General features: G+C 41.9%; 1 protein-coding gene across 2 annotated transcripts in view; it reads left to right on the forward strand.

Annotated features, from left to right (window-relative positions):
* The window catches only part of rabgap1l2 (RAB GTPase activating protein 1-like 2), a 63980-nt gene that overhangs the window by 46629 nt on the left and 3196 nt on the right, over positions 1-14155 (forward strand). For both annotated transcript variants that reach the window (XM_055165193.1, XM_055165192.1), the window contains 5 exons: positions 1196-1288; positions 8027-8137; positions 10113-10217; positions 13726-13809; positions 13909-13980. In XM_055165193.1, coding sequence (XP_055021168.1) covers positions 1196-1288; positions 8027-8137; positions 10113-10217; positions 13726-13809; positions 13909-13980 — 465 coding nt within the window. The remainder of the gene's footprint in view (positions 1-1195; positions 1289-8026; positions 8138-10112; positions 10218-13725; positions 13810-13908; positions 13981-14155) is intronic.

Consider the following 14155-nt stretch of genomic DNA (forward strand, 5'->3'; position numbering starts at 1 on the left):
TTTTTTCGAGGTCGTTCACATTTCCAGTTAAATGTGACTTGTATGTGACTCCAGTGTGAACATTAAATGGCACAAAAATGTCCTGCATGTGACACTGGAGACACGACGACGTCAACCGCAGCGAGCGTCTCTGTGTTTACAGAAGTTGTCCAAACATGGACGCAGCATCGAGCACCTGGAGATTTTAAAGTTCCTCTCGTACCGGAGCCACAACATGAACAACTTACTTGTTTTAAGGAGGAGATTGAGAAGGAGAAGGACGAGGTTTTTGGTCGTGGTGTTTTGTGGTTCAGTCCATTGAAAGGAACGTGTGGATGTGGAGACGGAGCCAAGAGTGGTGAGTGGAGATGTGCTTCACTTCAGTGACATGGAGTTCATTAATAATTTTCGCCGACTTCAGCGCAGAATAGTGACGTGTAACGTGTAGGTGGATGAATGTGACCTGACCGTTCAGACTGAAGTCACATGTCAAAAGATCAGATATGTATCGGTTTCAGGAGCACATTTCGAAGTGTCCTGGGTCACATTTGAAAAAATCGGATCTGTGTGGTTCAGACGGTCATTTAAAGATCGGATACAGGAACATAGGGGCCAAAAAATCGGATTTGGGTCACTTCAGGTGCAGTCTGAACGCAGCCAACGTGCTCATTCACGCTCGCTTGTGGTGTGCAGTGGAGCAGACCTCATTCACTTTTCGTGTATTCTGAAACTTGCGCGTCCAAGAGTCGCAGCGCGTAGTGCAGAATACGTCCTACATGAGCATAAATACGAGTGCAATGGAGCCGGGCTCTGAACTCGTCATGTTCATGTTCATGTTCAGTCAAATTTTAGAACCCAGTGTGGCCCCCGAGCCAAAAAGTTTGCCCACCCCTGGCCTAAATCATCCCGAGTTTGTAGTGAACATTTTGTATGTGGAACGCCAACAAAACAAAATCCCGATCCCTCACTCAACCTCGGTTATGAATTTAAAAAGTCAACGCCAAAGTGAAAGACTCCAACTGTTCACCAAGAAACACCTTCCACTGCAAAGAGACCAAGACGTGATGTTGCTGTAAAACCACAAGAACAAGAAAGTGCAGCTCAGTCTGTTTGTCTTCTGCTCCTCTACATTAACAAACGGGGTTTTGTTTTGTTGTTGTTGTGATTATAACAGAATGATTTACGAGTGTCTTACCTGGAGTTTCTGTGTGTGCAGGTTCCCACTAAGAAGCTGAAGAAGTTTGAGAAGGAATATCAGAGTCTGAGGGAAAACCAGCTGCAGCAGGAGGATCCCATCCACAGATACCAGGTCCAGGTTCTTTTTTTTTTACATATATACACACAAACAAATCATTTTAAACACACGTAAGCACAAACAGATGAACAATGTACATGAGATGACAAAATATAGAGGTAAATAATCGCTTCAAATAAAAAAAAAACAATCATGAAATGAAATGAAACGATGACACTTTCTTCAGAACGAACAAGAATTCACAAACATGACTCGACTAAACCAGGACTAAAACAGGACTAAAACAGGACTAAAACCAGGACTAAAACTGGACTAAACCAGGACTAAAACTGGACTAAAACTGGACTAAACCTGGACTAAACCAGGACTAAAACAGGACTAAACCAGGACTAAAACAGGACTAAAACAGGACTAAACCATTACTAAAACAGGACTAAAACCTGCACCTAAACCAGGACTAAACCAGGACTGAACGAGGACTAAACCAAGACTAAACCAAAACTAAAACAGGACTAAAACTGGACTAAACCTGGACTAAACCTGGACTAAACCTGGACTAAACCAGGACTAAACCAGGACTAAACCAGGACTAAAAGGACTAAAACAGGACTAAACCTGGACTAAACCTGGACTAAACCAGGACTAAACCAGGACTAAAACAGGACTAAAACAGGACTAAAACTGGACTAAAACTGGACTAAACCTGGACTAAACCAGGACTAAAACCTGCACCTAAACCAGGACTAAACCAGGACTGAACGAGGACTAAACCAAGACTAAACCAAAACTAAAACAGGACTAAAACAGGACTAAACCAGGACTAAACCAGGACTAAAACAGGATTAAAACAGGATTAAAACAGGACTAAACCAGGACTAAAACAAGGACTAAACCTGGACTGAACCAGGACTGAACCAGGACTATTAACATTAAGATTTTAATGATATAATAATTCATTTTTCACTTTTCGTTACAACACTGTGAGAAGAAACGTCACAATTTTACCGTTCTAAAAAAAAAGAAAGAAACTATTTAAAGCCGCACAATCAGACCTGTCCCCTCCTCATTTAGAAGATTATTTTTGTCCGTGAGTATTTTTATCCTCGTAATCGGAGTTATTTTTAAAGGTGTTTGAAAGTGGGACGTCTCCCTGATGAAATGTAAAAAAAAACCAAAAAACTGTCGTCTCTTGAACTTCTCGTGTGTTACTTTTGCCTCGTGCTGCGGTGTTTTTAAGGAGGCGTGAGGAGGATAAAGAGTGAAAATAGAAGGTTTAGTTTTTGTAATTAACCTGATTGTGTACAGAAAATATAAAACTAACCACCAGGGGTCAGTAGAGGAACACGTGACGAGACCAAGCAGCTGATGAACCGTAATGTTTGGAGTTACACTTTGGTTTGGTTGTAAATTTCTAAATGTATTTGTGTGGAGATGTTTCGCCATTTCGTTTCGAGGCAGGAGGTTACATCATTTCAGAAAAAAATAAAGCAAAACAAAAAACACACACACACACACACACACTCATGACCGAACGAAGAAAAACAAAGACACAAAAATAGTCAACAAGAAAATCAAAAACAATAGAGTTTTTTCACAACAGCTGGAAGTGTCGTGATGTAAACATCTGTAACAAATACAATAATAAAAAATGACACAGAGAACTGGATTTAACCTTTACACCGTGAAATCAGTGTTGTACAAGTTCACACTTTCAGTTCATTTTATTTTTATGTATGTAAATAAATATATATGTGTGTGTGTGTGGAAATGATCGTCTTTCCCACACCACGTGAACGCACCTTTAGTTATAACATAAAATTTTACGAGACCAGTTCGACAAAATAATATTTACCGATAAAGAAATACAATTAATATTTTGCAGAATTGAGCATTTTGTCCCTTCACAATATTTTATGTTTGTTATGATCTAAAACAGGACTGAACCAGGACTGAACCAGGACTGAACCAGGATTAAACCAGGACTAAACGAGGACTAAACAAGGACTAAACAAGGACTGAACAAGGACTAAACCAGGACTAAACCAGGACTGAACCAGGATTAAACCAGGACTGAACCAGGACTAAACGAGGATTAAACAAGGACTAAACAAGGACTGAACAAGGACTAAACCAGGACTGAACCAGGACTAAACCAGGACTAAACCAGGATTAAACCAGGACTAAACCAGGACTAAACCAGGACTAAACCAGGACTAAACAAGGACTGAACAAGGACTAAACCAGGACTGAACCAGGATTAAACCAGGATTAAACCAGGACTGAACAAGGACTAAACCAGGACTGAACCAGGATTAAAACCAGGATTAAACCAGGACTAAACCAGGACTAAACCAGGACTAAACAAGGACTGAACAAGGACTAAACCAGGACTGAACCAGGATTAAACCAGGACTGAACCAGGATTAAACCAGGACTAAAACAGGACTGAACCAGGACTAAACCAGGACTGAACCAGGATTAAACCAGGACTAAATGAGGACTAAACAATAACTAAACAAGGACTGAACAAGGACTAAACCAGGACTAAAACAGGACTGAACCAGGACTAAACCAGGACTAAAACAGGACTGAACCAGGACTAAACCAGGACTGAACCAGGATTAAACCAGGACTAAATGAGGACTAAACAGGACTGAACAAGGACTAAACAGGACTAAACCAGGACTAAACCAGGACTAAACCAGATCTGAACTAAAAACCAGGACTAAACCAGGTCTAAACGAGGACTGGACCAGGACTAAACCAGGATTAAACCAGGACTAAACCAGGACTGAACAAGGACTAAACCAGGATTAAACCAGGACTAAACGAGGACTAAACGAGGACTGAACAAGGACTAAACCAGGACTAAAACAGGACTGAACCAGGACTAAACCAGAATTAAACCAGGACTAAACAAGGACTAAACGAGGACTGAACAAGGACTGAACAAGGACTAAACCAGGACTAAAACAGGACTGAACCAGGACTAAACCAGGACTGAAACCAGGACTAAACCAGGACTAAACCAGGACTAAACGAGGACTAAACGAGGACTGAACAAGGACTAAACCAGGACTAAAACAGGACTAAAACAGGACTAAACGAGAACTAAACGAGGACTAAACCAGGACTAAACCAGGACTAAATCAGGACTGAACCTGGCCTAAACTAGGTCTAAACCAGAATTAAACCAGAACCAAACCAGGACTAAACATGGACTAAAACAGAACTGAATGAGGACTAAAACAGGTCTAAACCAGGTCTAAACTAGGACTAAACCAGGACTTTCCCACACCACGTGAAAACACCATTCACTTTTGCCAGTCTGACCAGCTCGTCTAAACAACATTTAAAGTTATTATAAAGAAATACAATTCATATTTAGCAAAACTGAGTTAAGCGTTTTGTCTCGGCCCTTCACAATATTTTCTGTTGGTCACGTGGCCCCTGATCGATCTAAATGAAGCGTGTCGCTGCTCGGAGACTCGGAGGAGGAGGAGTCTGCTGAAATTCCCGAGTTCAGGAAGTGTGGGACAGAGGCCGGAAACTCATGTCCAGGTCATGGGTTAGTCTCTTGTGAGCGTTAGTCTTCCCTCTGAGTGGAAGTATTGTTTTTGTCCTCGCGCCGCAGCGGTAAGACAAACACAAACACAAACACAAACACAAACACTGACTCACTTCGACGCTTTTTCATCAATTTTTGGACTGTCGATAAAAAAAATAGTTCAGGTTTTTTGTTTAGTTCGTTTTAAATTAGATTTTCAGTGTAAAAGTTAAAATTTACAGGTCAAAATGTGTTAAGAAAATTGTCTGTTTACCAGGGACTGAACCAGGACTAAACCAGGACTGAACCAGGACTAAAACAGGACTGAACCAGGACTAAAACAGGACTGAACCAGGACTAAAACAGGACCAAACCAGGACTAAACTAGGATTAATCTAGCACTAAACCAGGACTGAACTAGGTCTAAACCAGTACTAAACCAGAACGAATCTAGGACTAAACCAGGACTAAACCAGGACTAAACCAGGACTAAGCCAGGACTAAACCAGGACTAAACCAGGACCTGAACCAGGACTAAAACCAGGACCTGAACCAGGACTGAACCGAGACTAAACCAGGACTAAACCAGGACTAAAACCAGGACTAAAACCAGGAATAAACCAGGACTAAACCAGGACTGAACCAGGACTAAAACAGGACCAAACCAGGACTAAACTAGGATTAATCTAGCACTAAACCAGGACTGAACTAGGTCTAAACCAGTACTAAACCAGAACGAATCTAGGACTAAACCAGGACTAAACCAGGACTAAGCCAGGACTAAGCCAGGACTAAGCCAGGACTAAACCAGGACCTGAACCAGGACTGAACCGAGACTAAACAAGGACTAAACCAGGACTAAACCAGGACCTGAACCAGGACTGAACCGAGACTAAACCAGGACTAAACCAGGACTAAACCAGGACTAAAACCAGGAATAAACCAGGACTAAACCAGGACTAAACCAGGACTGAACCAGGACTAACCTAGGACTAACCTAGCACTAAACCAGGACTAAACTAGGACTAAACCAGGTCTAAATCAGGTCTAAACCAGGACTAAACCAGGACTTGACTAATCTAATTCCTGTAACAGGAAACAGATTCATAAACTTGTCAAACTTGTTGTTTGGGTAAAATCCAGAAAATCTGCTTCAAAACGACCAAAACACAAAGAAAGTGTGACTGTAGTGACTCACGTTATTGCCGATCGCAGGAAAATTCTCCTTAATTCCGCTACTCGTTTCACAATTTTATTACTATTATCCAACAAAAACCGAGTGTCCCAGTTTTTTTATTTTGAAAATCTGGTCACACTAAATATTACAGAATATTGTTAGTTTTGTCAAAGTGACACATACATGATCACGATGTTCATGATCCTGTTTAGAAGTTTTATTTTCAACAATTCAATTCAATTCAAGTTTATTTATATGTAGAATGACCAGATTTTCAAAATAAAAAACTGGGACGTTCATTTTTTTGGTGGTTGTTAATGATAAAATTGTGAAACGAGCGCGGAATTAAGGAAAACTGTTCCGCAATCGGCACTAATGTGAGTCAGTACAGTCACATTTTTTTTTGCGTTTTTGTCGTTTTTAAGCAGATTTTCTGGATTTTACCCAAACAAATAACAGTTTTTGTCGCTCTTTATTGTTGGCAGGGATCAAAATGGTCAAAAATAGAGAAATTTCTTGTATAAAACTGGGACAAATCTGTGGTTTTGTATAAATCTGCTGGGACAGAGGACACAGGCTCAAAACTGGAACTGTCCCGGTCACACGACGGTTTACACGAGCGCACCTCCGAGCAAGTCCCAACAGAGAGTCCTGGTTTAGTCCTGGTTTAGTCCTGGTTTAGTCCTGGTTTAGTCCTGGTTCAGTCCTGGTTTAGTCCTGGTTCAGTCCTGGTTTAGTCCTGGTTTAGTCCTGGTTTAGTCCTGGTTTAGTCCTGGTTCAGTCCTGGTTTAGTCCTGGTTCAGTCCTGGTTTAGTCCTGGTTCAGTCCTGGTTCATTCCTGGTTTAGTCCTGCTTTAGTCCTGCTTTAATCCTGGTTTAGTCCTGGTTCAGTCCTGCTTTAATCTTGGTTTAGTCCTGGTTTAGTTCTGGTTCAGTCCTGGTTCAGTCCTGGTTTAGTCCTGGTTTAATCCTGGTTTAATCCTGGTTTAGTCCTGCTTTAGTCCTGGTTTAGTCCTGCTTTAGTCCTGGTTTAGTCCTGGTTCAGTCCTGGTTCATTCCTGCTTCCGTCCTGGTTTAGTCCTGCTTTAGTCCTGGTTTAGTCCTGCTTTAGTCCTGCTTTAATCCTGGTTTAGTCCTGCTTCAGTCCTGCTTTAGTCCTGCTTTAGTCCTGGTTCAGTCCTGGTTCAGTCAGTTTAGTCCTGCTTTAGTCCTGGTTTAGTCCTGCTTAGTCCTGCTTTAATCCTGGTTTAGTCCTGCTTTAGTCCTGCTTTAGTCCTGGTTTAATCCTGCTTTAGTCCTGGTTTAGTCCTGCTTTAGTCCTGCTTTAATCCTGGTTTAGTCCTGGTTTATCCTGTTTAGTCCTGGTTTAATCCTGGTTTAGTCCTGGTTTAGTCCTGCTTTAGTCCTGGTTTAGTCTTGGTTTAGTCCTGCTTTAATCCTGGTTTAGTCCTGCTTTAATCCTGGTTTAGTCCTGGTTTAGTCCTGCTTTAGTCCTGGTTTAGTCTTGCTTTAGTCCTGCTTTAATCCTGGTTTAGTCCTGCTTTAGTCCTGCTTTAGTCCTGCTTTAGTCCTGGCTCAGTCCTGCTTTAGTCCTGGTTTAGTCCTGGTTCAGTCCTGGTTTAGTCCTGGTTCAGTCCTGGTTTAGTCCTGGTTTAGTCCTGGTTTAGTCCTGGTTTAGTCCTGGTTTAGTCCTGGTTTAGTCCTGGTTTAGTCCTCAAAAACAGACGTGGAGTTGTGTTTTGTTTCATGTTTGAGTAAATCTTTATTTTTAATCTGTCTACACCTCCAAACCTCAAAACGCTCTGTTCCACCTTGTGATGTCATGAAGTGGTCGTTTTCAAGTTCATTTTTAACTTAAGTTCAGCAGAGATGCAAAATTCCAGGAGCTGAAATGATCCACATGATGTTTTTAAATGTTTTTAAGGAGGGAACAACATTAGAACTGGACTTGAAGCTGACGAGAGATAATTTCATGTAAATATGGACCATTTAAACTGTATTTAATGTTGATGGTGTTTGTTTTGTTTGTTTTGTTTGTTTGTTTTGTTTGTTTTGTTGTTTGTTTTAGAGGGAGAACAGACGTCTGCAGGAGGCCAGTATGAGACTGGAACAAGAGAACGACGACCTCGCCCACGAACTGGTCACCAGCAAGATCGCCCTGAGGAGCGACCTCGACCAGGTACACACACACACACACACACACAGATACACACACACACACAGATACACACACACACACACACACATATATACAACACACACATACACACACACACACACACACACACACACACACACACACACACACACACACACACATACACACACAGATACACACACACACACACATATATACAACACACACATACACACACACAGAGATACACACATACACACACACACACACACACACATATATACAACACACACATACACACAGCAAGATCGCCCTGAGGAGCGACCTCGACCAGGTACACACACACATATACAACACACACAACACACACATACACACAGAAACACACAACACACACACACACAGACACAACACACACACAGAAATACACAACACACACACACACAGACACAACACACACAGAGACACAACACACACACACACACACAGATACACACACTCACACAGACAAAGACACACACACAACACACAGAGACACACACACACACACACACACACACACACACATACACACACACACAGAGACACACACACACACACACACACACACACACACACACACACACACACACATACACACACACACACACGCATACACAACACACACACACACACAGATACACAACACACACACACACAGATACACAACACACACACAACACACATATATACAATACACACACACACAACACACACACACAGAGACATCGCTCTGAGGAGAGACCTGGACCAGGTACACACACACACACAACACACACACACACAACACACAACATACAACACACACAGCACACACACATATAACACACACACACAGACACACACATAATCTTGTTTTTTCCTTCTGAACATTTTAGTGTCTGTCCTTTGAGAGAAACACATTCTGTGCACTATATTTGTTATATTGTGTTGATGTTGTTGTGTGTCTGTGTGTTTGTGTGTTCATGTTGTTGTGTGTTTGTGCGTTGATGTTGTGTGTTTGTGCGTTGATGTTGTGTGTTTGTGCGTTGATGTTGTGTGTTTGTGTGTTCATGTTGTGTGTTTGTGTGTTCATGTTGTGTGTTTGTATGTTCATGTTGTTGTGTGTTTGTGCGTTGATGTTGTGTGTTTGTGCGTTGATGTTGTGTGTTTGTGCGTCGATGTTGTGTGTTTGTGTGTTCATGTGTGTGTCATGTTGTGTGTTGTGTTTGTGTGTTTGTGTGTTGTGTGTTGTTGTGTTTGTTGTGTGTTTGTTGTGTGTTGTGTGTTGTGTTTGTATGTTGTGTGTTTGTATGTTTGTATGTTCATGTTGTTGATGTTGTTGTGTGTTTGTGTGTTCATGTTGTGTGTTTGTGTGTTGATGTTGTGTGTTTGTGTGTTCATGTTGTGTGTTTGTGTGTTCATGTTGTGTGTTTGTATGTTTGTATGTTCATGTTGTTGATGTTGTTGTGTGTTTGTGTGTTCATGTTGTGTGTTTGTGCGTTGATGTTGTGTGTTTGTGCGTTGATGTTGTGTGTTTGTGTGTTGATGTTGTGTGTTTGTGCGTTGATGTTGTGTGTTTGTGCGTTGATGTTGTGTGTTTGTGTGTTGATGTTGTGTGTTTGTGTGTTGATGTTGTGTGTTTGTGCGTTGATGTTGTTGTGTGTTTGTTGTTGTTGTGTTGTTTGTGTTTGTGTGTGTCATGTTTGTGTGTTTGTGTGTTCATGTTGTGATGTTGTGTGTTGTGTGTTCATGTTGTGTGTTTGTGCGTTGATGTTGTGTGTTTGTGCGTTGATGTTGTGTGTTTGTGCGTTGATGTTGTTGTGTGTTTGTATGTTCATGTTGTTGATGATGTTGTGTGTTTGTGCGTTGATGTTGTGTGTTTGTATGTGTTGTTGTTGATGATGTTGTGTGTTGTTGTTCATGTTGTGTGTTGTGTGTTGTTGTGTTGATGTTGTGTGTTTGTGCGTTGATGTTGTGTGTTTGTGCGTTCGTTCAGGCAGAGGATAAGGCTGATGTGTTGAACAAAGAGCTGCTGAGCACAAAACAGAGGCTGGTGGAGACGGAGGAAGAGAAAAGACGACATGAAGAAGAAACGGCTCAGGTCAGAAAAAAACACACAGACTTTATGACAGAAAAACTCACTGATTCTCTTCTGTCTGATTCTGTATTTTTACTAAACACCAAACGCCGCACTAATATTTAAAGGTTGTATAGAGGATTTTCCAAGGAACGAGAAATCCAGCGACTGTTTGTCCTTTTTCAAATGTTGCGCATGTGTGAAACCACCTCCCCTCCCCTACAGCTCCTACGTAGAAACACCTCCTCCCTCCTCCTCCTTACGCCACAAACAGGTTTGTTTACAGCCGCTGCACATGACTTGTAAACAACTAACTACAGTGTTGGTTAGGCAAGGCGGAGAAGTGAGGAGCGGGGGAGGGGGGGCGCGGAGATTTCGTGCGCAGAAAAGAAGTGATGAGCAGGAAGAAGAACGAAACGGGGAGCGGGGAGAGGAGCAGAGAAGGTGCGCGGAGATTCAGTGCGAATGAAACTACTACTACAACACGCAGCAGCAAGCGGACTCTTTCTTTGCATTGAAAATTACGTTTTCAGACATAGGATATCACATTCGTGTCCTGAAAAACGTTTGTCTAACTCTTGGAAATAAAGTAAGTTTTCATAATAAGCAGAAGTTTCCTGTCCAGTGCGTCAGTCTTTAGTCCAGGAGTGTCAAACTCATTTTGGTCCAGGGGCCGTATCCAACCGACTTTGATCCCAAAGGGGCCGGATCAGAAAACTCATGTCATATAAACCCCCAAAATAACAATAAGTTCAAATATTTGTGCAGAGAAACACAAATCTATTACAGAATTTTTTTTTAAATGATGAACTCTTTCTTTTACAAAATAATGTTATGAACAACCTGAAACTTTAAGAAAAATACAATTTCAACACAATGTTTTAACATGAACTTGTTTAAAATTAACTTGTAGAAATAGGAATAATTAAAATTTTTGTTGTAAAATTCTGCACTCGGCTCCACTTTTCTCATGTTGGACATTTTTCTGATGAGGGTGTCACGGTCAACAGTCAAAACGATCGTCCTTTAAGAGCGTTTGGAAAGAGACAAGTCTTCATTTGTGCTGCTCTGGTGGGAGGGGCCACGTACAGAGACGCTGGAGACGCTGCTGTGATAAACACCACAGAAAATTAACAACATTTTAATAGAAAAGGCCAGATTAAAGGTCTTGGAGGGCCAGACGTTTGACACCTGAGCTTTAGACCCTTCGTCTGCTTCAGTCGCACCATCGCTGGAATGAATCTCCAAGAATCACCTTAGTTTGGCTTCGCTGCTTTTCCCCTTGTCTTCTTCTTTCATCGACCTCAAAAACGGACTTTCTTTTGCGGCGAACTGCTCCTGGATTCTTGTCGCCATTGCAACAAACTTTGTGCGAACTGCGAGGAAGATATAGGTCAAAAAAAGCCGCTAAGAACTGTTGCGTTGGTGGAGTAAACAGCGTCTGTGCGTCTTGCGTCTGTGGACTGTGTGACAGTCGTACGTAAACCACGTACCGGCGGCGCAGGCAAGTCAGTTACACTAGAAACGTAGGGAGTTTGATTGACAGCCTGTCAGCTCACAGATAACGAGGCAGTGTCGTTATCTATTGGCAAATGTTTAGCCCCACCACGTCCAGAGTTGATGAATTTTTATTCTCTTTTTTTTGGTCATAATTACAAGGCGACTGCATCTATAATCTATCACTGACAATTTGAAACAAAAAAAATCCTCCATACAACCTTTAAATTCTGTTACTCGTGACAATGTCCACGTGTACATGATGTTTTTTTAAATTCCGAATAAATTGTTCTTTATTAAAATATATTAATAATTATTCCGAATCGAGGTTGGTGCCGATGCTGTAGCTTTGGCAGGAATGTTCCGCAGTATGACATTAAACTTATTTACCTCCGTGGAGACCGACAGGCGACAACACGCGGCCCAAGTTACGGGTCAGATCCGTGGAAAGTGTGCTTTTTATTGTGTGTTTTCCCAAAATAAAAACGCCCATAAGTTGAAGAAATGCAAGTTTAAGTTTAATGCCGTATTGTGGAACATTCCAGGGAAAGCAGGAAGTGTGTCTATGTCCAGAAAAGTTACACAGTGTTTTTTGCGTTGCCTGAAATGTTCCTTAGTGTGGCATTTAAGTTTTAGTGCCTCTTACTGTGAGCGGGTCGCCTCTCCACAGATCTGACCTGAACCAGGACTAAACCAGGACTAAACCAGGACTAAACCAGGACTAGACCAGGACTAGACCAGGACTAAACCAGGACTAAACCAGGACTAAACCAGGACTAGACCAGGACTAAACCAGGACTAGACCAGGACTAGACCAGGACTAGACCAGGACTAAACCAGGACTGAACTAGGACTAAACCAGGACTGAACTAGGACTGGACCAGGACTAAACCAGGACTGAACTAGGACTAAACCAGGACTAAACCAGGACTGAACTAGGACTAAACCAGGACTGAACCAGGACTGAACCAGGACTGAACCAGGACTGAACCAGGACTGGACCAGGACTAAACCAGGACTGAACTAGGACTAAACCAGGACTAAACCAGGACTGAACCAGGACTGAACCAGGACTGGACCAGGACTAAACCAGGACTAACCCAGGACTAAAACAGGACTGAACCAGGACTAAACTAGGACTAACATAGGATTAATTTAGGACTAAACCAAGACTAAACCAGGTCTAAACCAGGACTAGCCTAGGACTAACTCAGGAATAAACTAAGACTAAACCAGGACTAAAACAGGACTAAACCAGGACCAACCTAGAACTAAACCAGGACTAAACCAGATCTAAACCAGGACTAACCTAAGACTAGACCACGTCTAAACCAGGACTAAAACAGGACTAAACAAGAACTGAACCGGGACTGAACCAGGACTGAACCAGAACTAAACCAGGACTGAACCAGGACTAAACCAGGACTAAATGAGGACTAAACCAGGACTAAACCAGGACTAAATGAGGACTAAACCAGGACTAAACCAGGACTAAACCAGGACTAAATGAGGACTAAACCAGGACTAAACCAGGACTAAATGAGGACTAAACCAGGACTAAACCAGGACTAAATGAGGACTAAACCAGGACTAAACCAGGTCTGGGATCAGACTGTAACTGAGACCAGGACCAGGCTCAGACTGGGACTGAGACCAAGACTGAAAACGGTTATTTTTTTCATTTTTCATTTAAACACAAAATCGAAAACTGAAAAAAAGAATCATTATCTGTTTTTGTTTTTTGTTTTGTTTTTTTTTGCATTTTGATTTTGGAGACAAATAATGAAGAAAATTGTTGTTTTTTTTTTCGTTTTCTTATTTTTGGTTTTATTTTGAAAAACGAATGAACGAACGACACATGGACTTAAACCAGCCACTTACTTTTTAAATCCTGAATAATCGAAAGTGTTTTTAAAGCAGAATTCTTCTTTATTTGGAATTAAAGCCTCGTGTGAACGTGGCAAGTGACGATAAATCCTCGAATCTCTCCCGATCTCATTTTTTGTTGTTGTTATTTATTTTTCTTGGGTTTCAGCTGAAGGAGGTGTTCAGACGGGAGCTGGAAAAGGCCGAGTGTGAGATCAAGAAAACCACCGCCATCATCGCCGAGTACAAACAGGTGCCGCAGTAAAACCAGAGACGGGAAAAGTGACGGCGGCAGGAAAAGTGAAACCGTCTGAAGTGAAGTTTGTGTTTTTTGTGTTTTTGTGTTTTTCAGATTTGCTCTCAGCTCAGCACGAGGCTGGAGAAGCATCAGGCCGCCACCAAAGAGGAGCTGGACATGGTCCGGGTCAGGCTCATTTATTTCATATTTTGATAGATTTTTTGGACTTTTTAAGGATCCGTTCAGACCAGAGCGGCGTCCGGAAGAAGGACTAAACCAGGACTAGACCAGGACTAAACCAGGACTAAACCAGGACTGGACCAGGACGAGACCAGGACTAAACCAGGACTAAACCAGGACT

The sequence above is a fragment of the Boleophthalmus pectinirostris genome, unplaced genomic scaffold, assembly GCF_026225935.1.
Source record: "Boleophthalmus pectinirostris isolate CB_2022bp ecotype Guang Dong unplaced genomic scaffold, ASM2622593v1 HiC_scaffold_7, whole genome shotgun sequence".
Classification (NCBI taxonomy): Eukaryota; Metazoa; Chordata; class Actinopteri; order Gobiiformes; family Gobiidae; genus Boleophthalmus; species Boleophthalmus pectinirostris.